At 42.2% G+C, this 25536-nt stretch overlaps 2 protein-coding genes across 4 annotated transcripts in view; one reads left to right on the plus strand and one right to left on the minus strand.

The window, feature by feature from the left end:
• Window positions 1-25536, plus strand: part of arsg (arylsulfatase G) — a 67630-nt gene that overhangs the window by 22595 nt on the left and 19499 nt on the right. For 2 of the 3 annotated variants that reach the window (XM_061909119.1, XM_061909118.1), the window contains 6 exons: window positions 2569-2774; window positions 2847-2927; window positions 3328-3436; window positions 3609-3729; window positions 18355-18445; window positions 19974-20101. In XM_061909119.1, the coding sequence (XP_061765103.1) occupies window positions 2569-2774; window positions 2847-2927; window positions 3328-3436; window positions 3609-3729; window positions 18355-18445; window positions 19974-20101 (736 nt within the window). Of the gene's footprint in view, window positions 1-2568; window positions 2775-2846; window positions 2928-3327; window positions 3437-3608; window positions 3730-18354; window positions 18446-19973; window positions 22239-25536 lie in introns of those variants that run through there. The other variant, XM_061909120.1, reaches the window with a different exon arrangement.
• wipi1 (WD repeat domain, phosphoinositide interacting 1) overlaps window positions 20485-25536 on the minus strand; it is a 23028-nt gene continuing 17976 nt past the window's right edge. The window contains exons 9-12 of the mRNA XM_061909125.1: window positions 24645-24809; window positions 24459-24566; window positions 23262-23401; window positions 20485-23171 (exon numbers count right to left, since the gene is read on the minus strand). Of these exons, the coding sequence (XP_061765109.1) occupies window positions 23059-23171; window positions 23262-23401; window positions 24459-24566; window positions 24645-24809 (526 nt within the window). The 3' untranslated portion in view covers window positions 20485-23058. The remainder of the gene's footprint in view (window positions 23172-23261; window positions 23402-24458; window positions 24567-24644; window positions 24810-25536) is intronic.

Genomic DNA, 25536 nt, shown 5'->3' on the forward strand with positions numbered 1-25536 from the left:
GTCATGTGAAGGAGTAGCTGCTGACTATCAATCAAGTCATGCGCTGACTAGGCCACACACGTGCAGGCTTCCGGAGAGCCAACATTCATCATGCATGCTACAGGACACCATTTTAAAAGGGATTATTAAATGACCAACAAATTGTATTGCGGTATGTCAGCAGTGGCGAGCAGAAACTTAGCAGCAAGTACACGTCAAACGAGATCGTTTTTGCACTGGAAATCATGAGACGAATCCAGAAGCTGCCTAAAAGGATACCTTGTGCTAGTCTAATGCTTTGCATTTCTTTTTTTTTAACAATGTTTGTACTTTACTTAAATCAATAAAAGAGCAAAATCTTCTCATCCGGAAACAACCACAGCGGAAATGTGTCCCATAAAAAACACGTCCAACCAGAACTCTAGTAACTAAAGTTCCTTGGTGAATAATGGAAACTTACTAAACCGGTAAGTTTTTTAGCGCTTTCATGGCGAGTTTAATGACAGATAAGTAAGAACTTTACACTAATTTATATCAGAAATGGCAACAGCGGAGGATGAATGTCCCATAACAAGGAGATAGAGAAAAAGAAGAAGCTTATCAACAAAGTGGACTCGCGCAATTTTTCAGGATTTATGCAGATCCCAAATACAAATCAGCAGGTACCATAAGGTAAGAAAAGTTGCTTTTGCATAATATTGTGAAACAAAACACCAGATAATACGTCTTAACATATATACACACCATAATAATACTCATATGTTGAAGCACATCAAGTGGTGCAGCTTCATGGCTTACCAAAGTCGTACTAAAACATTTTGATAGGTTTTTGGGCACCGTGTGTAATGTTCTATATTTTCAATGGAACATATAAAATGTTGGTGTTGTTTACTTGAGTCATAGTGCAGTCTACACGTATCTCTTATGTTTGACTGCCATCTACTAAAATGATTCCTTTTGCTTGTCTATTGCTTTGCATTTCTTTTTTTAACCGTGTTGCAGTAGGGTAGAACTGCATTACATCATATTTAAAGGTTTCTCTAATATTTTGGTTCTTCATGAGAGTGACTGGGACCTCTCAGTGGAATTTAGTGTAAATACTATGAATGCAATCAAAACAGAGATATTTTTGTCCGTAATCGGGATTTTCGGCGGCTCTTGTGTTGAATGTGTACTTAATGAAGCGTCTGTCTAATGTGTTTACCTGATAGAGATGTCGGCAACCCAAAACGTTGAAAGAGCAATATTGGACCACATATACAAAAAAAATTAAATCTGTCTGGAGCCGCAAAAAATGAAAAGCCGTCTTATTATGAAGGCAACACATGATGTAAGTGTCTATATTAGCTAAAATAGCCTACTATCAAAAAGACTGTGTCATAGGCTGAAACAAACCTTCGTTGACAGAAATGTTGAAATTTAATATTCATTCTACACATTTTTACAACATTAGAAACCGTTAGTTAATTTAGAGGCTACTTAGAATGTGAGATAACTCCAAAGGTATATATTTGTGTGTGTCCAAATTAAAGGAAACTGCATGCCGTCTTACTTTAATGGATTTATTACAATCTTTGGCGAACTAGGTATTGTTTGCTGTGGTCTGGAACAACATGGCACACAAAAAAGTATCTGATATGCAGCCAATATTACATACAGGTAATGTGTCTGTACATGCCCTGCCCGCAGGAGACGCGCGGTCCACGCCCCTTCCACAGTGTGATGATACATGCAAAACTAAATTAAATACACAGAGTATAAAAGTAAAGGAAATTAAATGAGCTAAAATATACCTACAAATGAGGCATAATGATGCAATATGTACATACAGCTAGGCTAACTAGCCCGATTAGCACTCCAACAAGTCAATAACATCAACAAAGCTCACATTTGTGCATTCACGCACGGCATGAAAGTTTTGGTGGACAAAATGAGACAAAGAAGTTTGTGCATTCACACACAGCATGAAAGTTTTGGTGGACAAAATGAGAAAGAAGTTTGTGTATTCACACAAAGCATGAACGTTTTGGTGGACAAAGTGAGACAAAGAAGGTTGTGCATTCACACACAGCATGAAAGTTTTGGTGGACAAAATGAGAAAGAAGTTTGTGTATTCACACAAAGCATGAAAGTTTTGGTGGACAAAATGAGACAAAGAAGGTTGTGTATTCACACACAGCATGAAAGGTTTGGTGGATAAAATGAGACAAAGGAGTGGACGATTTTACATGTAAACAAATGGCACAGTCCACACTATGGAGAGTTCAAGAACCGCCAAAATTAGTAGGACAAAACGATGTTCATCAAATACTCTCATCAGTAAAGCATACACACAAATATATTAAACTTTCTAAAATTGAGAAGGTTTGTGTCATGTTTGTCCTCAAACCAAAATTATACTAAAACATAAAAATTACTTCGCCCCCATCTTTTTCCATTTTCAATCCCTTTTTTTAAAAAAATCCAGGGAGCCACAAGGGCGCCCTTGTGGCTCGAGAGCCTCGGGTTGCTGACCCCCGACCTAGTGCATTTAATGGGAGCGTCTATGTAGACCTCAAACACAATGTATTTTTTTTTGTGTACCTGCAGAGAGCGAGGACAGCCCTACTTCCTGTACATTGCACTAGCTCACATGCATGTACCCCTGGCACCACAATCTTTTCCTCCTGAAACCAGCACAGGGCATCCCCCACCTGACCGCCAAGTGTACGCCGCAAGCCTGAGAGAAATGGATGACCTTGTAGGGGCCATCAAAAGTGCTTCACATGCTAGCGATACGTTTATCTGGTTCACTGGTAGGTCTCCTACGCTGACTGATTACGTTTGTGTTTACATCTGGAGTGTTGCCGTTATATGCACATTTCTAGGCGATAATGGTCCTTGGGAGCAGAAGTGCCAGTATGCAGGAAGTCCCGGTCCATTCAAAGGGACGTGGCAGACAAAAAGAGGTATAATGTCTTACGATAAAATCCCACTTTCTAGCAGTACACAATGTTTTCATGTGTTTGTTATAAAGGTAACAAAACATCTACTACTTTTTTGTCAGCATTCCATGATGGATACATTTTAATATGAATAAAATGGGTAGCACACCATGGTAGACTACATAGTAAAAAAACTATGTTTAAAAAAAATATATCTTAATTCCAGTGGTTATTGCGCCTGTTGTTAGGCAGCCTTATTGCCCAAAGGAAAATAAAAAAACGCAAATTTACCTAATATGAAAAAAAATAATTCAAATGAACCAAGTATGAAATAATAATGGAAACGATTTTGTAGCGCTGGTGAACTAAAGTGTAACACGTATTTCGAAAGGTGACTTTGGAACATCTCTTCATTTCATGTGAGGTGGGGGCTCAGCTAAGAGAACCACATGGGAAGGAGGCCACAGGGTCCCAACGGTGGCCTACTGGCCTGGTGTGATCCCAGCAAACTCCACCAGCTCTGCCCTGCTTAGGTTTGTTGCCTTATGGTTATTTTTCCTGATACTATATTGACACTTGGAGGTGCTATGCTTGTTGTATTTGGACCTTGATACTTTGTGTATTTACTTTCCAAGCATACTCTCTCGCTTTTAGTGGAACATCATTGATCCCATAATTTTAAAAAAATGTTGTACTTTCTCCCAGTGGTATGGACATCTTCCCAACTCTTTTATCCCTGGCGGAAGTGATACCCCCCTCAGATAGGCGTTACGATGGGATTGATGCCTCAAGAGTCCTTCTGCATGGCGAACAGATCGGTCACAAGGTACCAAAGCTTGCTGTTCCTTTTGTATGGGTGTTTTGCTTGAGCACATGGTCATTTATTATTAAATGCATTGCACAGCAGCAGTAGAACTTATGTAATGCCACTGAGGAGCAAACTGCATGGTCAGCGTTAACATCAAACACAGTAAGACCTCGACTTACAAGCTTCACGGGTTTTGTGACGGAGCACTTAACTCAAAGTACTTGTATCTTGAATCAGTGTCTCCCATTGAAATGTAATTGGTGTGCGGCCCGCCAAAACAGCACATATTTAACATTTAGGAATTATGAAATAATAATAATGATATACAGTACAACCATTCTCAGACCGCAAGAGAACTTTCGGATGTGCAGGTCAGCTGTGATTCTACTTACCGAATTTTTTTTTCCATTTGTCGAAAGAGAGACAACGAGAATGCGGGCTCCCGTGGATGTGTTATAAAAAGGTAGCGTGTGCTTTCTATTACCTGGCTATCGAGGGAAGATTACGGAAAACAGCGAATGCTTTTGGACTGGCAAAGCAGACTTTATCAGTGATTGTCCGCCTTGTATGTCGCAGACTCAATGTATTTGGCCATAAAACACAACCAACATGCTACTCTCATAAGTGCATATGCCCCAACTCAGTGCAGAAGAAGAAACTAAGGAGGCTTTCTATGCGGAGCTCATCTCTACAACACCACAACACGATAAATGTATTATTCTTGGTGATTTCAATGCAAGAGTTGGCAAAGATCACAATATATGGGAGCTTGTAATTGGACATAATGGTGTAGGTAAAGCCAATGCAAATGGAGCCTTACTTCTGACCAAATGTGCGGAACACAGTTTGGTAATCACCAACACCATCTTTAGACAAAGGAATTCCGTCAAAGTGTCCTGGCCACCCAACATCAAAGCACTGACACTTTATGACTATGTTATAGTGAAAAAAGGGACCAACAAGATGTACTTCATACCAGAGCTGTAACTGGTGCAGATGAGTGCTGGTCAGATCACAGATTGATTGCATCAGTTATGAGGCTAAAACTAAAGGCTTAAAGAAAATATCACAACAAACCACACAGCAAAAAATCCAATGTTGAATGTCTAAAGGAAGATGAACATGCAATGGAACTAGAAATAAACCTGGAAGAAACAATACCCAACAAATCCCCTACAAACATCACAGAACACTGGGAACAATTAAAGGTAGCAATCAGAAAAGCCTGTGATAAGTCAGTTGGGTCCAAATCCAGGAACCATCAGGACTGGTTTGATCAAAACAACACAGAACTGTAACAGCTCACAAATAGAAAAAGGGAAGCGTTTATACAATTTAAGAATGACACTAACTCCAATTTAGAGAAAAATCAGTATCAATAAATCAAAAGTGATGTATAACGAATGAGGCGAGGCATGAAAAATGGTGGCAGGCAAAGGCTGAAGAAATACAACTCTTAGCTGATAACAACAATTGAAAGGCATTCTTTACAGCAGTGGTTCTCAACCTTTTTTCAGTGATGTACCCCCTGTGAACATTTTTTTTAATTCAAGTACCCCCTAATCAGAGCAAAGCATTTTTGGTTGAAAAAAAGAGATAAAAAAGTAAAATACAGAACTCTGTCATCAGTTTCTGATTTATTAAATTGTATAACAGTGCAAAATATTGCTCATTTGTAGTGGTCTTTCTTGAACTATTTGGAAAAAAAGATATAAAAATAACTAAAAACTTGTTGAAAAATAAACAAGTGATTCAGTTATATATAAAGATTTCTACACATAGAAGTAATCATCAACTTAAAGTGCCCTCTTTGGCGATTGTAATAGAGATCCATCTGGATTCATCAACTTAATTCTAAACATTTTGTCACAAAAAAAGAAATCTTTAACATCAATAATTATGGAACATGTCCACAAAAAAGCTAGTTGTCAACACTGAATATTGTATTGTTGCATTTCTTTTCACAGTTTATGAACTTACATTCATATTTTGTTGAAGTATTATTCAATAAATATATTTATAAAGGAATTTTGAATTGGTGCGATTTTTAGAATATTAAAAAAAAAATCTCACGTACCCCTTGGCATACCTTCAAGTACCCCCAGGGGTACACGTACCCCCATTTGAGAACCACTGCTTTACAGCAACAAGAGAGAGATGGACCAACTATACAAGGTCAGGTGCCCTTCAAGAGCAAAGACGGGGGTACAATTCTGAAGACCAACAAAGAAGTCAATGAGCGGTGGATTTAAAGAACTACTGAACCAACGAACTGTCTATAACAGGGATATCGTCAATGCCATACCCCAACAGACCATCAAAATGGACCTAAGAGACTTACAAACCATGGAAGAAATGAAGAAATCCATCCCACGAATGAAACCTGGCAAAGCGGCAGGTCCAGTCGGAATTCCAACTGAAATATTTAAACATGCTGGAAACAAATGATAAGAAAATCTATATCAAATTATACAAAAAATTTTGTGCGAGGAAGAAATACCACTAGAGCTAAAGAATGCCAACATTGTGAAGATATACACAAGAAAGGGTGATAGAGCAGAATGTGTCAATTACAGAGGAATATCCCTACTCAGCACTGTTGGTAAGGTCCTGTCAGGAGTCCTCAACACAAGACTTCAGACCATTGCCGAGGACATACTCCCAGGATCTCTATCAGGCTTTAGGCCAAACAGAGTAACAACTGACATGATATTATTGGTGAGACAACTCCAAGAAAAATGCAATGAACAAAATGAACCACTCTATATGCCGTTTATTGACCTCACAAAAGCATTTGACACTGTCTTAAGGGAACTACTTTGGGAAGTATTGGCGATATCAGGATGTCCTCCAAAATTCATCAGTATAGTCCGATTGATGCATGACAATATGACAGTTACAGTACCTGGGAATGGCGATGATTCTGCTCCTTTTGAAGTAAAAACTGGACTAAAACAAGGATGCCTGAAAGTGTTCTCAGTCTGTATCTCTGTTGTGATCCACATTGCATATTCACAAATACCAGCTGAGCTATTTCAAATTGCATTTCGGCTAGACAGAAAACTGTTCAACCTGAGGAAGCTGCAAGCCAGACCAAAGTTTAAAAAGGTACACAATGGTAGGATTCCAATATGCCAATGATAATGCAATAGCAGCCCAGAGTGCAGATTTGCAAATAATACTTGATGCATTTAACTGTGTACACACAACTTGGAACAAATGTAATGAAAACACAAGTACAAGGACGTCATCCTGCAACCACTTGCAAAAAAGATAGAAGAAGTGGCTCTTGAAAATGTAGAAAGCTTCTCATACCTTGGTAGTATAATGTCTTCAAATGCTAACATTGATGCAGAAGTCAATCACAGGATCAGGCAAGCTGCTGCAGCCTTTGGAAAGCTTAGGACTCGAGCGTTCCAAAATCATGACATCAGACTAGATACAAAAATCAAAGTGTTCAGAGCAATTGTTATAACAACTTTGCTATATGGTTCAGAGGCATGGACCGCATATCAAAGACATACTGTATCACAGCACTTGAAAGGTTTCAACAGCGATGTCTACGCATAGAGGATGAATAATAAGCGGCGAGATATGAGAACAAACATCAGTGTACTTAAACAGGCCAATCAGTCCCAGTGTGGAGAGTACAATTGTTAAAAAAACAACTACGATGGACAGGGCATGTTGTACGGATGAATGACGAAAGACTGCCAAAACCGATGTTGTACTGTCAGTTAAATGAAGGGAAAACAAATGTTGGTGGGCAGAGAAAACGTTGCAAGGATTGCTCAAAAAAGACAGTTGAAACAATGTAAAATAGATACTATATCCCGGGAAGACATTGCAAAAGACAGAATAACATGGAGAGCTGCAGTCAGTGAAGGAGTGACAAAGTATGAGGAGAAAAGAACATCTATGATACTTGAAAAAAGGAGGAGGAGACTGGAAAGAATAGTCATGCCAAGTCCTATATGCGGCAGAAATTTCGAAGCTCGTATTGGCTTGTACAGTCACTACATACCACATCATTCTTAGGGATGATGGACCCCTATCTTCTAACAAGAAGAGGAGCCAGCAAGCGAGATTCTACTTACTGAAACTCATTGTCCATTTGTCGAAAGAGAGACAACAAGACTGTGGGCTCCCATGGATGTGATTTTTTTTTAAAAAGGTAGCATTTTCTTTGTATTACCTGCCCGACGAGGGAAGAATACGGAAAACGGCAAATGCATTTGGACTGGCAAAGCAGACTGTATCAGTTATTGTCCACCATGTATGTCGCGGACTCAACGCCGAGGTCCAGACTATATAACGAATCGACAATGAAGGTGAAGGCAAAAGAGTGAGGACTATCCTGACCAGATATCTACATTCCTAGTTTGATTGATGCAAAATGTTCTATATCACATTGTTTACCTTCATGTGGACATTAAAGATTTGATTAATTGACGATGTCTCAGGTGTGATTCACTACAATAGGGCCCCACAGCACACTGGATTCCGGTTAATTGAAATACCACAACACTTGACATTGTTCAGATAAGTTACATTTAAGAACTTGCACACAAAGCAACCCTGGAGGTGACTTTGACGTGCGCATTTTCCGGGCATTCGTACTAGGTTGCGTTGCGCCGGCGGACGGAAGGGGGGGCTGCAGGGGGGGGGGGGGGGGGTGTGTGTCTTAAACGACCATTGTGTGTGTGTGTGGACAAGAATAAGGTTAGGTGGGATTTACCCTGGATAACTTACGCCGGCTTAGTGTGGAAGGGGCCTAAGTAGCCTGATGTTAACGAGACTGTGAATGGATACCCATTCCAAAGTGAGTATCCATTCACAAGTTTCAATTTAGCAGAAAGTGGGAAGTGTTGCGCCGTAGCCATACCAGGATAGCAGAGAAGGAGAACAAAACATTGATTAGGTGGCAGATATATATTTGCAAGGCCATTTTCAAGAAGGATATTTAAAGAGAAACTACATCTTAGAAAGCTAGCTCAGCTGCTCTGATGATGAAATGGTGAAATGCTCGCCATATCCACTTTAATCAGCCGGCGTCGAGGGGTACCACTGGCTTATACGGCATTCAAATATTAAATTTTTTCACTTTTAATGTTTTTTGCTATTTTCATTTAGACAGTACCACGTGAAATATGTTTTAATTGCTGATACAATTTAATTGATTTTTAAATGCGCCAGAAAATAAACCGTTTCATATTTTAATTTTCCTGAAGGAACTCTCCTGAAGGAATCAATAAAGTACTATCTATCTATCTATCTATCTATCTATCTACTGTTGATGTGATTCAATTCCCAGCAAAGGTCATGTGGTGACATCAATGATGGTATTTTGAGAGGTAATCATTGAAGTTGGACATCACTGAAGGCCTAGGTGGGAAACGCCCGGTCCGCCACTGGGTAAATATAGCTGCTGGATGCTCACCACTCGTGATACTTAATTGGTTTTGTGACGGAAAATTAGGAGGTTGCCTACAGCCACAACTGTTGATGCCAATGTTTTTGTTTTTACTCGACACAAATTTATTATTCAGTAGTTAGAAAATTTATATCCTTGCCAGAATATTAATAAGGCGGCTATAACTGCCGTGACACGCTGTGATGTACGATGCAGCATTATAGTCTTTCATGCCCGGCTCTGCCGGTTAGTGTTTGGGGCACTTTGGTCCTCCGACCCGCAGGTGGAGCTGTCATGCCCGGCTCTGCCGGTTAGTGTTTGGGGCACTTTGGTCCTCCGACCCGCAGGTGGAGCTGGTCTGTGAAGACGTGCAACATCTCAGAGGGCTGCTGATTGGGCGGCCTATAAAAGGCCTCCCATCAGCATGCTCTCGAAGCTCTCTCGTCCCACAGGCACATTCGTTTGGTGACCGTATGGTCACGGCAACGACGGCCGGGATTAGCACCACACTTGCACCCTTTTGGGACAACACTCATTTACTGATACATTCCTTGGTTAATTCACATTACTGATCACTGATACATGTTGTAAAATAAAAGATCTGTTGGCTAAAATGTACAAATCGGTGTGGTCTCCCTTAATGTTACAGCCACTAACAAGCCAGTGGTTGTGACATATGGGGGCTCGTCCGATCTTTGGTAGTAACTTTAGGCTATGGTAATTCCTTCTACTGGCTATGGCAGCGTAGGAAGGTGCGTAGAGCTCTTTGTATTGAGTATTCCTTCTACTGGCTTTTGGAGCGTAGGAAGGTGAGTAGAGCTGAGTTACTAATTGTGAACTGCTGATAGTCAGTTGGGGCCTGTTATCAGTTAGTTAATTGGGGGATCTACTGATTTGTACTTTTGAGGCTTTGTTTGACCGTGCAAGTTAGGTAGACACTGAATTGTTTGTTCCAGCCATCTTGGTTTAGTTTCATTGCAGTTTGTAGCATTGCATTCAGCCTCTTAGGAGCTGTCGCCTTTATCCCCATCTAGTACGGGTTCTAGGTTCCTGCTGTCACAGAGCCTGGGCGAGGGCACCGCCTTGGAGAAACGGCTGAATCGGCTTTGTCGGGATGGTACGTCTCGACAGGTATTGGTGAGTAAATGATCCTCGTCCTCGGGCTCTGTGTGAAAATAGATTAGTCTAGTGGGGGGAAAATGTTTAGGGGGATGCTCCGAGGTTAGTTTGCTGTGTTAACATAACTGTAATGTTTTAGAGACCTGGTTGGATTGGTTGGAGAGAGAGAGAGCCTAGCGTAATTAGAGCTAGTTTTTGGTTGGGTTGTTTTTTCAGTAGTTTCATTGTTGGTTTGGTACAGTAGCCAGATTGGTACTGACGGCCTGGGTTGAGCAGGATGGAGGCTTTTGTGGAAGCACCATCTGAGAAATTGTTGTTTGCCCTTAATAAGGAACAGTTGTTGCAATTGGCAGAAAAGTATGGCATGGAATTGTCATCAGCCATTAGAACTGGTAAGAAGGGACCCTTGCGTGACTCCATTCACGAGTTTTTGTGTGAGCAGAGCATTTTGCCTTCAGGAAAAGGTGGTGACGCTCATGTGAAGGGTATGTCAGAGCCTATGCAGTCAGAGAGGGTAGGCATACTGACTTTTGAGCAACAAAGAGAGATGAAGGCACTTGAATTTGAGTGGGCGCAACAGGCTAAGGAGAAAGAACGTCTTTTTGAACTGGAAAAAATCAAATTAGAACGAGAATTGCAACAGCAAGCAGATATGGAGAGACTCAAATTTGAAAAAGAAATGGATTTGAAAAAAGGTGAAATGGACCTTACAGTACAGCTTGAGAAAATTAAAATTGAACAGGATCGTTTGAAACTAATGTCAGAAGGTAAGATTAGTGGAAATCTGTCCGGGTCAAGTATGGATAGCATGGTAAAGTACGTTCCAAAGTTTGACGAACGTGACCCAGACGTGTTTTTCTCACAGTTTGAACAGATGGCCTCTGACAAAAAGTGGAGTGAAGAGGATAGAACGGTGCTTTTGCAAACTGTACTAGTAGGACGCGCACGGGAGGCATACTTGGCATTAACACCTGTTGATAGGCACAAGTATGCTGAGGTGAAAAAAGCGGTCTTGAAATGTTATGAACTGAATCCAGAAGCTTACAGACAACGTTTCAGAAACTGGCGTAAACGTGATAATCAGACCCATGCTGAAGTGGCAAGAAAGTTGAGTACTTATTTTAACCGGTGGCTCACTTCAGAGTCTGTCTCAACTTACGAAAATTTGCGTGATTTGTTGATTTTGGAGCAGTTTAAGAACATTGTACCAGATCGAATTGCAACCTACATTAATGAGCAAAAGGCAAAGTCAGTGGAGGAGGCAGCCTCGCTTGCTGATACCTTTGTGTTGACTCATAAACGTAAGTCTTACAGCAGTCCTCCACGGTATAATAGCCACCAACGTTATGATCCTGCTCGTTCTCCTCCACAACGTTCTCCTCCTCGTTATGGTCGTAGTTCAAATCGATCCAATTATGGCAATTCCAGTAATGTTCCTAAATTTGATAATGGAAGTAGCAAATCTCGCCCAAGCCCGACGGATAAATGTCATTACTGTTTGCAGGAGGGACATTGGAAAAAGGACTGCCCGCTGTTGAAAGGCCGTAAATCTAATGCCAAGGTAGCTGGGTGTGTTTCTGTTGTGCATCCAGTTGATTTTGGCGTCTCTGATCTAACACCGTTACCTCGTTTGGAAGTTCATTGTGAGCAAGTGATTGAAGATGGTGCATCTGTGTCAGACGAGCAGACGAAATCAGTAGAGTCAGCTGCGTCTGATTTCGCTCCATTCATTAGTGATGGCTGGGTGTCATTGGTTGGAGAGACACAAAAAGTTCCAGTTAAAATCTTAAGAGACACTGGGGCATCTGAGAGTTTCATTTCTGGAGCAGTTTTGCCATTTTCCACAGCATCTGACACTGGGAAATGTATTTTGATTAGAGGAATAGGCATGCAGTCATTTTCTGTACCGTTGCACAAAATTCACTTGTGTTCAGGATTTGTGAATGGGGAGGTGACTATTGCTGTGAGACCGTCTCTGCCTATGCAGGATATCCATGTAATTCTGGGGAACAATTTGGGTGGGTGTTTAGTTTCTCCACCTCCAGTTGTTACACCTGTACCGCTATCTGTAGAGGAGCCAGACGCGTGTTGTCAAGAATTCCCAGAAGTGTTTACTGCTTGTGCTGTGACTAGGGCAATGTCTCGCACGCAGGCGCAATCGTCGGATGTGTCCAAATCTGTGCCTATTTTTGTTCCTGAGCTGCCCGAACCTCTGTCATGTCAAGATTTAATTGAGGCACAAAAGAATGATCAGAGCTTTGAGAAATATTTTGCCTTAGTTTCTACTGATCCAACGATGGGTTACTTCATTCAGAATGGCGTTTTGCTGCATACGTGGTTGCCAGGTGTTGATCCTGAAGTGGCAGGTCAGGTGATTCAAGTGATGGTACCTGACAAATACCGTGATTTGATTTTGAGAACAGCCCATGGAGCAGAGTCTGGGCATTTTGGAGTTAAGAAAACCTACCGACGTCTTTTGGAACATTTTTACTGGCCACGGATGAAACGCCATGTATCTAGATTTGTCAAAGCATGTCATGTTTGCCAGGTTGCGAAACAGAGTACTCCCATTAAACCTGCACCACTTCAACCTATTCCGTCTGTTGGCACACCATTTGAGCATCTCATTATTGATTGTGTAGGTCCACTACCCCCTTCGAAATCTGGTTGTGTGTACCTTTTTACCATCATGTGCCAGGCCACTCGGTATCCAGCAGCGTATGCCTTGAGAACAATTACCACAAGGTCAATATTGAAATGTTTGTCTAAATTCATTTCTGTCTTTGGCATTCCAAAGGTAATTCGGAGCGACAGAGGGTCTAACTTTACCTCCAGAACATTTGCTGCAGCGTTGAAGTCGATGCAGGTGAAGCACAATTTGAGCAGCGCGTATCACGCACAGAGTCAGGGGGCATTGGAGCGCTGGCATGCCACGTTGAAGTCTCTCTTGCGCGCTTACTGTGTTGAGATGCGGAGAGATTGGGAGGAGGCGTTGCCATGGCTCTTGTTGTCTGCGCGTGGTGTAGTTCAAGAAAGCACTGGTTTTAGTCCAAATGACCTAGTCTTTGGCCACAAAGTCCGGACCTCACTGTCTGTTTTAAATGCCAATCTGGATCTGCAGAACACTCCCGTCAGTTTCACTGAGTATGTAGATGGTTTTCGTCGTAGGCTGTTGCTTGCATGGAAAGAGGCAACCGAGCATTTGACTAAAGCTCAGGTGAAAATGAAGCTGCGTTATGACCGTAAAGCGAAGATCAGAGTTTTCAATCCAGGTGATCAAGTTTTAGCTTTGCTGCCCATTCCGGGGTCACCATTTATAGCAAAATACTCTGGTCCATTTACGGTTATGAGCCAAGTGTCAGATCTCAATTATTTACTGTCAACTCCTGATCGTAAACGATCACAGCAACTGTGTCATGTGAATTTACTCAAGCCTTACCACTCTGCAGGTTCCGACAAGGCGGGTGGGATTGCTGCGAGTCCAGTGGGTCTAGCCGTTGGGGTTGGGGAACCGCTCAACTGGCCGGAGGTGGCAGCTTGGGATGAAGTGCGCGCACCTGATGATTCAGTGTTACACGGGCGCTTGGATAATACTCAGCAGTTAAAGGAGCTAGATAGTCTCCTCGGTCATTTAAGTGAGGTACAGCGTAAACAGTTGTCGGATTTGATTTTTGAGTTTTTGCCTTTGTTTTCCGACACTCCAACCTGTACCACACTAATTGAACATGACATTGACACACAGGGTGCCCGCCCAATACGACAAAGATTTTATCGAGTGACTCCCGATAAACAGAAGAGTATGGAGGACAGTGTGCAGTATCTGCTTGATCATGGTCTCGCCAAGCCATCTTACTCCAGTTGGGCATCGCCATGTCTACTGGTGAAAAAGTCAGATAACACCTATAGATTCTGTACGGATTATAGGAAAGTAAATGCTGTGACTAGACCAGATTCTTTTCCATTGCCACGTATCGAGGACTGTGTGGATCAGGTTGGGAGTGCTCGTTATGTCAGCAAATTTGATTTATTGAAAGGTTACTATCAAGTGCCTTTGACGCAGAGAGCGAAGGAGATATCTGCATTCATTATCTCTTCCGGTTTGTACTCGTATACTCGAATGAGCTTCGGTTTGCGGAATGCTCCTGCAACCTTCCAACGGCTCATGAATAGGGTCGTTGGGGGGCTGCAGGGGTGCGCGGTTTATTTGGACGACGCCGTTTGTCATTCAGACAGTTGGGACGAACATTTGGCTCGCATTCGAGCGCTTTTCCAGAGGTTGGTGGCAGCAAACCTCACAGTAAATTTAGCGAAATGCGAGTTTGCGCGTGCCACAGTCCTCTATTTGGGTAAAGTAGTCGGCCAGGGGATGGTGCGGCCCGTTAACGCAAAGGTGGCAGCTATTGATAATTTCCCTGTGCCGGCGACGAAGAAAGAACTTATGCGCTTTTTGGGTATGATCGGGTATTACCGCAATTTTTGCTGCAATTTTTCAACTGTTGTATCTCCTCTGACCAATTTGTTGAAGGGTGGCGCCAAATTCATTTGGTCGGAGGAGTGTCAGCAGGCTTTCCAGAATGCAAAGCTTTTGTTAACATCAGCTCCGGTCCTGGCTGCACCCAGGCTGGATCTGCCATTCCAGTTGCAGGTGGATGCAAGCCAGGTGGGAGCAGGTGCGGTCCTCCTGCAGGCTGATGATGATGGAGTAGCCAGACCGGTTTGCTATTTTTCAAAAAAATTCAACAAATACCAATTTAATTATTCAGTGATTGAAAAGGAAGCATTAGCATTGATTTGGGCATTGCAACACTTTGAAGTCTATGTGGGAGGGGGTCTCCATCCAATTGTGGTCTACTCAGATCACAACCCTCTCACTTTTCTGCAGTCTTTCAAAGGGTCCACCAACCAGCGCCTGTTGCGCTGGGCACTGTTTCTGCAGCCATTCCACCTGTTGATCCGCCATATTCGCGGGGTGGAAAATGTAATGGCTGATGCGCTCTCTCGGGCTCTGGACCAGGAGGTCTAATCATCTCCACTCACTCCTAACCTGCGGTTTTTCTCTGTTTCCCTTAAAGGTCGCTGTCCGGGTACCAGGATTTGCTGGGTGCAGGGAAGGTCGGAGGGGAAGGAGGGTGTTTGGGATGGTTTGGGTTCTGGTTGGTCTGGGGTGGAGGGGAGGTGCGTCAGTGGGACTAGAATATAGCTACTGGGGCTACTGTAGTTTTTTGTTTTCTATTTTTTGATGGTGCTTCAGAGACCCAGTGAACACGGGTCTCTGTTTTTAAGGGGGGGGATGTCATGCCCGGCTCTGCCGGTTAGTGTTTGGGGCAATTTGGTCCTCCGACCCGCAGGTGGAGCTGTCATGCCCGGCTCTGCCGGTTAGTGTTTGGGGCACTTTGGTCCTCCGACCCGCAGGTGGAGCTGGTCTGTGAAGACGTGCAACATCTCAGAGGGCTGCTGATTGGGCGGCCTATAAAAGGCCTCCCATCAGCATGCTCTCGAAGCTCTCTCGTCCCACAGGCACATTCGTTTGGTGACCGTATGGTCACGGCAACGACGGCCGGGATTAGCACCACACTTGCACCCTTTTGGGACAACACTCATTTACTGATACATTCCTTGGTTAATTCACATTACTGATCACTGATACATGTTGTAAAATAAAAGATCTGTTGGCTAAAATGTACAAATCGGTGTGGTCTCCCTTAATGTTACAGCCACTAACAAGCCAGTGGTTGTGACAAGTCCTTGGCAGTAATAATAATAATAATAATGGATTAGGTTTATATCCATCCATCCATCATCCATCCATCATCTTCCGCTTATCCGAGGTCGGGTCGCGGGGGCAACAGCCTAAGTAGGGAAACCCAGACTTCTCTCTCCCCAGCCACTTCGTCTAGCTCTTCCCGGGGGATCCCGAGGCGTTCCCAGGCCAGCCGGGAGACATAGTCTTCCCAACGTGTCTTGGGTCTTCCCCGTGGCCTCCTACCGGTTGGGCGTGCCCTAAACACCTCCCTAGGGAGGCGTTCGGGTGAGATCCTGACCAGATGCCCGAACCACCTCATCTGGCTCCTCTCGATGTGAAGGAGCAGCGGCTTTACTTTGAGTTCCTCCCGGATGGCAGAGCTTCTCACCCTATCTCTAAGGGAGAGCCCCGCCACACGGCGGAGGAAACTCATTTCGGCCGCTTTTACCCGTGATCTTATCCTTTCGGTCATGAGCCAAAGCTCATGACCATAGGTGAGGATGGGAACGTAGATCGACCGGTAAATTGAGAGCTTTGCCTTCCGGCTCAGCTCCTTCTTCCCCACAACGGATCGGTACAACGTCCGCATTACTGAAGACGCCGCACAGATCCGCCTGTCGATCTCACGATCCACTCTTCCCTCACTCGTGAACAAGACTCCTAGGTACTTGAACTCCTCCACTTGGGGCAGGGTCTCCTCCCCAACCCGGAGATGGCATTCCACTCTTTTCCGGGCGAGAACCATGGACTCGGACTTGGAGGGGCTGATTCTCATTCCGGTCGCTTCACACTCGGCTGCGAACCGATCCAGCGAGAGCTGAAGATCCCGGTCAGATGAAGCCATCAGGACCACATCATCTGCAAAAAGCAGAGACCTAATCCTGAAGTTACCAAACCGGAACCCCTCAACGCCTTGACTGCGCCTAGAAATTCTGTCCATAAAGGTTATGAACAGAATCGGTGACAAAGGACAGCCTTGGCGGAGTCCAACCCTCACTGGAAACGTGTTCGATTTACTGCCGGCAATGCGGACCAAGCTCTGGCACTGATCATACAGGGAGCGGACCGCCACAATAAGACAGTCCGATACCCCATACTCTCTGAGCACTCCCCACAGGACTTCCCGAGGTACACGGTCGAATGCCTTCTCCAAGTCCACAAAGCACATGTAGACCAGTTGGGCAAACTCCCATGCACCCTCAAGAACTCTGCCGAGAGTATAGAGCTGGTCCACAGTTCCACGACCAGGACGAAAACCACACTGTTCCTCCTGAATCCGAGGTTCGACTATCCGGCGTAGCCTCCTCTCCAGTACACCTGAATAAACCTTACCGGGAAGGCTGAGGAGTGTGATCCCACGATAGTTGGAACACACCCTCCGGTCCCCCTTCTTAAAGAGAGGAACCACCACCCCGGTCTGCCAATCCAGAGGTACCGCCCCCGATGTCCACGCGATGCTGCAAAGTCTTGTCAACCAAGACAGCCCCACAGCATCCAGAGCCTTAAGGAACTCCAGGCGGATCTCGTCCACCCCTGGGGCCTTGCCACCGAGGAGCTTTTTAACTACCTCAGCGACCTCAGCCCCAGAAATAGGAGAGTCCACCACAGACTCCCCAGGCACTGCTTCCTCATAGGAAGACGTGTTGGTGGGATTGAGGAGGTCTTGGAAGTATTCCTTCCACCTATCCACAACATCCGCAGTTGAGGTCAGCAGAACACCATCCGCACCATACACGGTGTTGATAGTGCACTGCTTCCCCTTCCTGAGGCGGCGGACGGTGGTCCAGAATCGCTTCGAAGCCGTGTGGAAGTCGTTTTCCATGGCTTCCCCGAACTCCTCCCATGTCCGAGTTTTTGCCTCCGCGACCGCTGAAGCTGCACACCGCTTGGCCTTAGATTTATATCGCGCTTTTCTATTATTAGATACTCAAAGTGCTCACAGAGAAGTGGGAAACCCAGCATTCATTCACACCTGGTGGTGGTAAGCTACATCTGTAGCCACAGCTGCCCTGGGGTAGACTGACGGAAGCGTGGCTGCCAGTTTGCGCCTACGGCCCCTCCGACTACCACTTATCATTCATCATTCACTCACCAGTGTGTGCGGCACCGGGGGCAAGGGTGAAGTGTCCTGCCCAAGGACACAACGGCAGCGATTTGGATGTCAATAGGTGGGAAGCGAACCTGCAACCCTCAGGTTTCTGGCACGGCCGCTCTACCCACTACGCCAGTAGTCTGTGTCGAATGACTCGGCTTGTGCCATCATGTTATTGTTACTTGGACTACAGTTGGCCCAATGCTGTGTCACGACTACAAGGGATATTTACGTTTTTAACTGTTTGTTTGTTGATATTTTTTGTGTTTTCAATAGGTCCTTTTCCACCCAAACAGTGGTGCTGCTGGGCGTTTTGGCGACTTGCAGGCAGTGCGAGCTGGGAAATACAAAGCTTTCTACATGACAGGTATGTTGCACCACAACATTTCAGTTTGTCAACAGAAGAATACTTGAACCTGCGCCCTACCCAGATAAGGCTAGAACCAGATTGACAGCTTTTTATTTTTATTTTTTTAAATGCAAGCAAATGTACTAAGCATTTGAACAGTATCGGCAGTGCTCCACTTTTTAAGTTACAGCCTTATTTCAAAATTGGGAAAAAACAACATTTTTATCTTCAAAATTCTACATGTACAGACACATCCCAAGCAATCTGATGGAGCTTGAGATCTGCTGCAAAGAGTATTGGGCAAAAATGAATGTGTAAAACTGCCCACAGATAGGTGCGCCAAGCTTGTGGCATTGTTTTCAAGACGACTTGAGGCTGTAACTGCTGCCAAAGTACGAAGTATAGAGTAAATGCTGTAAATACTTATTATTTTTAATACATTTGCTTATAAGAACATATATAATTTTTACATTGTCATTATGGGGTATTGTGTGTAGAATTTTGAGGACAAAAATGAACTTATTCCATTTTGGAATAATGCTGTAACATAAAATGTGGAAAAAGTGAAACACTGAGAATACTGTACAACAGTGTTTTTCAACCACTGTGCCGCGGCACACTAGTGTGCCATGAGATACAGTCTGGTGTCACCTATTTGGGTAAAAAATATTTTTTGCAAACCAGTAATTATAGTCTGCAAATTATGTGTTGTTACTGAGTGTGTGTGCTGTCTAGAGATCGGCAGAGTAACCGTGTAACACTCTTTCATATCAGTATGTGGCAGCTGGTAGCTAATTGTTTTGTAGATGTCAGAAACAGTGAGAGACAGTGTGTAGGTAAAAAGGTGTCTAAAATATAAACAAAAGGTGAGTGCCCCTAAGAAAAGGCATTGGAGCTTAGGGAAGTCGAGGCAGAACTAAACTAAAACCGAACTGGCTACGAAGTAAACAAAACAGAATGCTGGACAACCGCAAAGACTTACTGTGAAGCAAAGACGGCGTCCAAAATGTACACACAAACATGACATGACAATCAAAAAGGATAAAGTAGATGCGGGAAAAATCGCTTAAAAGGAAGACATGAAACTGCTACAGGAAAATACCGAAAAAAGAGAAAAGGCCACCAAAATAGGAGCGCAAGACAAGAACTAAAACACTAAACAGAGGAAAACAGCAAAAAAGTCAAAATAAGTCAGGGAGTGATGTGACAGGTGGTGATAGTACACCTACTTTGAGACAAGAGCTATACTGATGCATGCTTGGTTATGGTTTAAAGTCATATCCCACAATTGCGACAACGACTTTGTACTGTCAACTGAGTTTAGTTTTTTAATGATTTCTGCTGGTGGTGTGACTCCGCATTTTTTCAACGCAAAAAAATGTGACTTGGCTCAAAAAAGGTTGAAAAAAAACAGCTGTATAAAAAGAAATCTGTGATATGTGCATCGCCGCCCTATTTTCAGCTTAAATGAAGCGGTAGGAAAATGGATGGATGGATGTTGTTGCCGAGATGAACTATAAACCAATAGCACCTGTGTACACTGCAGGTGCAGCTGAAGCATGTGGCGGCGACGTGGGAACACAGGAGCTCCACAACCCACCATTAATATTTGATCTGGAGCATGACGAGGCAGAGGCAACGCCCTTAAAAGTCGACACGCGTGAACACCAGGAGGTAACCGAAAGGGTCGCCGGCTGGAGGGAGGAATTACTGTGGGACGTCGCCACCGACCCATCGGTGTCGGCCGCCGACTACTCAAACGATGACGCGGCGGTGCCTTGCTGCGACTTGGCACCACCTGTCTGCCGTTGCCCGACACAGGGCTGACGGTAGGAAGGAAAACAAAATAAGTGCGGTTTGACATGTGCTGTTTGTCAGGTACGATGTCCAATGTACACGCAAACAGAAGGTCAGAGAGCGACGGTTGATCAATAAGAAAAAGAGGAAAACATTTGTTCAGCAATTTGAGCAATCTCATTTGCGCCTCACACAACAAGAGTATCATACATAATAGTTATACAAAATATTCAAGCCAATTTGGGAATGAATTCTGAATCAACCTTTTTTTCCCTATTCTTTATTGTCAGTATGGTACAATGCAATGTAGTGTAAGGTGTCCTAAGGGCGCCACCTTTTGGCATAATTATGGTGTTACATATGTTATATACACATTTTACACATAGTAAAAAAAAAAAAATCTTCAAAATATAGCTATTCACTGTCAGTTTGCGTTTAATACTTTTACCCACGTAGTAAAAATAAACATGACTTAACATATTCAGCATCGTGTCGCAAATAGTCTGAAATTCAAGGACTTATCACTTCATCGGATTCCCATTTATATCCACTGGCTCCTTCACTCGTCTCACATCCTGATATCTAAGTTAATACAATTAGTAGCACAGCTGCATCCTCATACTTCAAACTTGTTAGATTTAAATGCTCTCCTGTGTGGAATACTTGTATTTTGAGGTGATGGCGACTAAAACATACACAGTAATGTTTATTTAAATAGAATTTTAAAAAATGCCCGCACAGTAGATTTGAACTGCATTCTTCGCAAGGAGCCTTCTGCGCAGAAATATAAAAAAAACAAGACATCTCAGTTTGAGATGAATAACCACCACTGAGGTTTTTCACCCGCTCCCTTTGGTTTGTTTTCATCAGGATTACACAAAAAGCTCATTTTCCCAACGTTTGTGCTGTAAGGTATAGAATAGGCCTGCTAATTAACTAGCATTGGTCAAGATATGCGCTTTAGAAAAGTATGTATACTGTATGACGTCAAAGACTTCAAGAAGCTACGAGTATGACGTTTACATTTCAAGTAGGAGCCGTTTCACCTCTTAGTACTACTTCTTATTTTGAAAGTACTTTCAAGATACTGCAAGTCTACTCATAATTACAGGAGTATTAAGGCCACACGAAAGGAAAAACAATGGTAATTAGAATATTTATGGGAACATGTAACTCACTAAACTAAAATTTGATGCAAGATAAGGTGTACAAGCTCATTCTCGTGACTTTGTAAAGGCCAACTTTAGTCTTGCAATATTGTCATTAATTAGCAATTTTTTCGCGTAAAATCACGACTTTATTCTTGCAATATTTCAGAATTCTGGTCAAAATATTACTTTCCTCACAGTATGACTATATTCACAAGGTAATTTTATTAATACAATTCTAACTTTTTCTTCACAATACGTTGGTCATCGCTGTCAGAAAATCATAATGTATTAATATTACGACTATAATGAAAGTAATATTTTTTTTCTAGTAAATTCATGCTTTGTTTTCACATTATTTTTCTGAAATTATTCTTTTTTTTTTGTTAAATGAATACTTTTTCCACTTAAAATTTCAGCTTTGTTCTTGCAATATTTTCATAACAGAAAAAAAAATTCTGGTCAAAATATTACTTTCCTCTCACAATGTGAGGATTTTATTCTCACAAAATTATTACTTTTTCCTGATAAAATTACAACTCTGTCCTCACTATATGTCATTGCTGTCAGAAATAATTGCATTCTCTTAATATTACAACTTTATTCCAATCAAATACTTGTTTTTTCTAATACAATTGTGTCTCTGTTCTTACATTTTTTGTAAAATTATTCGTATTTTTCTTGTAAAATGACTACTTTTTCCACTTAAAAATCCAAGTTTATTCTTGAAATATTTTCATAATATATAGATTAAAAATCGTTTTGACCACATGATTACTTTTCCTCTCACAATATTATGATTTTATTCTCACAAAATGATTACTTTTTTCCTGATAAAATTTTAACTTTGTCCTCACAATACATAACTGCTGTGGAAAAATCATATTATGACTTTATTTCTATCAATTTAATACTTTTTTTCTAGTAAAATTATGGCTTTTTTTTCAAACTTTTCTTTTGAAATTATTATATTTTTACTAGTAAAATGACTACTTTTTCCACTTAAAGTTAGGACTATTTTTGCAATCGTAAACCTTTTTTGTGTGAAAATTAAGACTATTCTCCAGATATTATGACTTTTCTTTCTAAAAATTATGACCATTGTCCTCAGTATTGGAACTTAATTAACTACTAAACCATACTTTCTGCTAAAAAAATAATTCTACTTTATGGTTGTAAGTAAATGACATTTGCATGTATTGTTCTGTGTGGCCCTAATACTCAGTACATTAGCACAAACAGTGACATAAAAGGTCAGTAGGTTCTTTAGGGAATGTTGACCGAGTCAATACGCATTGCTCGTGTCATGTTTGATTGGTTATCTCAAATGTACCTGGTTTAAGTCAACAAAACAAGTTACCATGGCGATGTACCAGGCCTAATGTGACCCTCGCCAACCTACAAATGCTGGTTCGCTCTTGAGAATCAATGAAGTAACATACATCACCTTCACTATTGTTCTATCAGTGTAGGGGATTTTTCATCATGAGATGTTCCTAATGAGTGAACTTTGCACTCTCAGGTCATGTATTTATTGAGCTACACAGAATCCAGAAAGACCAGAGTGTAACATTCCGGTAGGATATGACCCTCGACCTGCAGGGGTATGTGTGACAGTATGTGAGAAGGGACTTTTGTCCATTCAGTCAGGGATACAAGGAGACGGGTGGGGCTTTGACAGTTAATTTAGTTGCTGACTGGGGGGAATTCATTTTCATCATCCAGACACACGGGGCCTTCTGCAAACTCATGCTCGGGGAAGACCTCCCCCTTCTGGGCTCCACCATCCTCGGAGTATCCTATGAGTAGTTGAAGAGAATACTTACCCCTCATCCATTTTTGCTGCCACATTAAAAATCTTGCAAGGTTTCAATTCCAGGAAAACTCACCCACGAGTGTGGTGGAGGTGGGCGGGCTTGATGGGAGCGCCACAGTGGCAGCGTATGATTGACTGACCGGTTGGTTGGAAACCTCCCCTGATGTCTCCTCTTCCGTCTCTCCCACCTGCTCCTCGCTGTCATCAAACAACCTGCGGGAGCCAAGAAAACGGTTACAGATGTTTGTCTAAAATAATTAAGATCCACCATCACATGGTACACCTTTAGACACAAACATTTCCTGCATATGCGTAATTTGAACGTTATTTTGGGAAATCTGCCATTATATTCTTATTTAGTGATGTGCGATACCACTGATTTTCTTTCCGATCCGATACAGAAAAAAATTCAGCCTGGTATCTGCAATTCCGATCCGATACCGCTCCTTTGTGCAAATGTACCTAATGTGTCTGCTAAAATTTTAAAAGTTGTGTATTTCAAATAAAATAGCATAAATAATAGTTATTTATTATTATTATTATATATTAGTCATTATATTATACTATATTATTATTATTATTATTACTACCATCATATATTTATTATTTTACTTATTATTATTTTTATTATATATTTCAAACTCTGAACTATATTGAGGTAGTGGTGTAAATAACAATATAGCTAAGATAATACGACAGAAAAAACAAAAATGTTTTTCAAACAATAACAAAATAAAATAACATAATATAAACATTAAAATACATCAAAAATAACTACTATTAGAATAAAACGTAAGTCACAATTCAGTTACATAAATATGTTAACGTGCTCCTGTTAATGATACATATTATCTCAAATAACTTAAGTGTGAAAAGTATCTGTGTTTTGATTTGAGAGTCGATATTAGAGAAGAAAGATCTGTTATTGGCAATATCGCTATTTCAGAACCGATCCGCACATAACTAATTCTTACCGGTGACAGTGCAGGAAGTGGCTAGGAATATGTTTGTCGTAAAAATTCATTAGACTTGCCCTGTTATTCATTAATTGACATTTTACATGCGCTTCTTCATGCAAAACGGGTGCACTACCCACAGGAGGGTGATGCTGCACACACATCCATAAAAAATTGTTAAAATCATGTATGTTTTTCACGGTTATACTTAACAATTGTTTAAGGAAAAAGGAACCCCAGATAAACTATTGCTACAGTATTTTCTAAACGGACCGAAGCGCAGCAATTAAATTTTCAAGCAATGTTAAACACACCTGTGTTTTTGGACCAGCACGCATTCACCTCCATCCTGTGGATCCACATTATAGATGTAAAGATACCCGTCGGATGACGCCACCAGCAGGCGAGGCAGCTTCTGAATCCTGACCAGCAAAAAAAAAACAAAATTGGCGTGAAAGCGCAAATGCGAGGCTTTGCCTCCCCCAGCCCTACTGCCTTACGTGGCCAGGGCACAGATGTTCTTCAAGCCGAACATGTTAAGCCGCACGGTGGCGAAGGCTCTGTCCTGATGCATCATGTCGGACACCTGAGCCGGCAAGTAGGTGCTGGCAGCTGTGAACATTTTGCCGACATATGCAGACCATGTGGGAGACTCCTCCTCTTGACTAGAAGACACGCATGTGTGTCGTTTAATGGAAAAGTGCACAAGTGAGGTGTTTTTCCAATGCAGTATCTCACAAACGTGAGCAACCATGTTTATTACAGTACACAATCTCCTTAAGGAACAACGTTAAAGAAATGGGAACATACATTAGAGTAGCCAGGGTGCAGCTTACAGTGGGGCAAAAAAGTATTTAGTCAGCCACCGGTTGTGCAAGTTCTCCCACTTAAAATGATGACAGAGGTCTGTAATTTTCATCATAGGTACACTTCAACTGTGAGAGACAGAATGACGAGTTGAGTTTATACCAAAATGGATACATGGATGATACAGCAGAGGATTGGGAAAATGTCATGTGGTCAGATGAAACCAAAATAAACGTTTTCGTATAAACTCAACTTGTCGTGTTTGGAGGAAGAAGAATACTGAGTTGCATCCCAAGAACACCATACCTACTGTCAAGGATGGGGGTGGAAACATCATGCTTTGGGGCTGTTTTTCTGCTAAGGAGACAGGACGATTGATCCGTGTTAAGGAAAGAATGAATGGGGCCATGTATCGTGAGATTTTGAGCCAAAACCTCCTTCCATCAGTGAGAACTTTGAATGGTTGACCAAATACTTATTTTCCACCATAATTTACAAATACATTCTCTAAAATTCCTACATTGTGAATTCCTGGATTTTTTTTTCACATTCTGTCCCTAACAGTTGAAGTGTACCTATGATGAA

Source organism: Nerophis ophidion, linkage group LG08 (assembly GCF_033978795.1).
Source record: "Nerophis ophidion isolate RoL-2023_Sa linkage group LG08, RoL_Noph_v1.0, whole genome shotgun sequence".
NCBI lineage: Eukaryota > Metazoa > Chordata > Actinopteri > Syngnathiformes > Syngnathidae > Nerophis > Nerophis ophidion.